The sequence below is a fragment of the Galeopterus variegatus genome, unplaced genomic scaffold, assembly GCF_000696425.1.
Source record: "Galeopterus variegatus unplaced genomic scaffold, G_variegatus-3.0.2 Scaffold2351, whole genome shotgun sequence".
Classification (NCBI taxonomy): Eukaryota; Metazoa; Chordata; class Mammalia; order Dermoptera; family Cynocephalidae; genus Galeopterus; species Galeopterus variegatus.
The window spans coordinates 86,543-88,057 of NW_007728462.1; the positions used below are offsets into that span (position 1 = coordinate 86,543).

Below are 1,515 nucleotides of genomic sequence, written 5' to 3' on the forward strand. Positions count from 1 at the left end.
TTCTTTTATTTTAGCAAGTCTTTTCCTTTGTTTAACCGATGCATACCTCAAACACCTGAGTGCTATTCCCTGTTTGCATCTGTTTTGATAAATGATGCTGACACCCTTCATCGAATTCTAAGTGGAATAATGTCAGAAAGAGACACAATCCTTGGACTTTGTATCCTCGCATTAGGTAACTTTCTGTTAATTTTATTTTAGTAACTATTTATGGAATGCCAAAGTTTCTAGCATTTATATGTGTTGTACAATGAAAATTAGTTCTTGACTTTAATAAAAAACTTCATATTTATTTTCTGTATAGATATTTTCAATGTTTCAAGTTCAAGTGGGGGAGGGGCAATAAGAATGGGGGAAGACCGTCTGGCTCTCTGCAGAAAATCCTCACTGGGTGGGTTGACTTGATATACTGACCATGTTCCAGTGTCTGGTCCTCAACTCTGCATAAGGGGTGAATATTTAAAGCACACTGCCAATTTATGAATGTGCAACTGTCAGCGGGATGAGAAACCATGTCTTCTGGCCAATATGCCCTCTACCTGTAGGTCATCAAGATCGGAAGGCTGCTTGGTGAGCAAGGGAAGGAGGTGTGTACATCCACATTAAATAGAATTAGACTGCAGTGGCCTAATGTGTCCTCCTCCTCAGAGGAACACACTTGCTTTGGGTTGTAGGTAGGTCAAGGCCTTGAGCTGAGGCATGCCTTCTCTGGCATTTCTGGAAGCAGCTACCCACTCCTGGCCCTTTGACATCCTATGTTCTATGTTTCTGCTTGCTGAGCCCCATTAAGAGTCAACTTTCTCTTTAAACAGGTTAATCCACTCTGCTACTTTTAGACAATAGCAATAATAGCCTGTTATCTGTCCTTCCCAGTGGCGGCCCTCCAGCCTCTTGGTTGAAAGATACACTTCCATCAGCCATTAACATATCTCTGCCAGTTTACCAATTGCGTTTCTCATAATTTTATTACCAAAAGGTTACTAATTCCTGAATGCTTTGGGACACTTAACTAGTCACGATTATGTAACTTCCAGACTTCATATTTAGGCTGAGAATGACTTCAAATGACCCAGATAGGATGCCTTGACTCCCAAATACTGGCATGTTGACCATATATACCCAAAAAAATTTTGGATTATTCCTGATATCATATATTATGACCTAATATCCCCACAAGGACTGTGTATTTATTAGATTCATAATGGTATTAACAACTGTCACTTACTGAGCACTTATCATGTTACAGGCATTGTGCTTATTCTTACCTCATTAAAACCTCATCAGAATCCTGCCCCCACTTGCAGGAGAGGAAACTGAGGCTTAGCGAGGTTAAGTGACTTGAACAGGGTTGCACATCGAGTGGAATAGGTAGGTGTCAGAGCTGAGACTCAAACCCAGATCCTTCTGATTCCAAAGCCCATATTATTAATCACTACACTGAAATACCTATATGCAATTTCTTGTTTAGAAAATAAAATAGTATTTATAAATTTACTCAAATAGTTAGAAAAAAAA

The 1,515-nt window shown here is 39.4% G+C and overlaps 1 protein-coding gene across 1 annotated transcript in view; it reads left to right on the forward strand.

Moving 5' to 3' along the window:
• The window catches only part of LOC103597562 (choline transporter-like protein 3), a 45,015-nt gene that overhangs the window by 16,200 nt on the left and 27,300 nt on the right, over nucleotides 1-1,515 (forward strand). Inside the window, exon 4 of the mRNA XM_008581419.1 lies at nucleotides 15-175. Coding sequence (XP_008579641.1) covers nucleotides 15-175 — 161 coding nt within the window. The remainder of the gene's footprint in view (nucleotides 1-14; nucleotides 176-1,515) is intronic.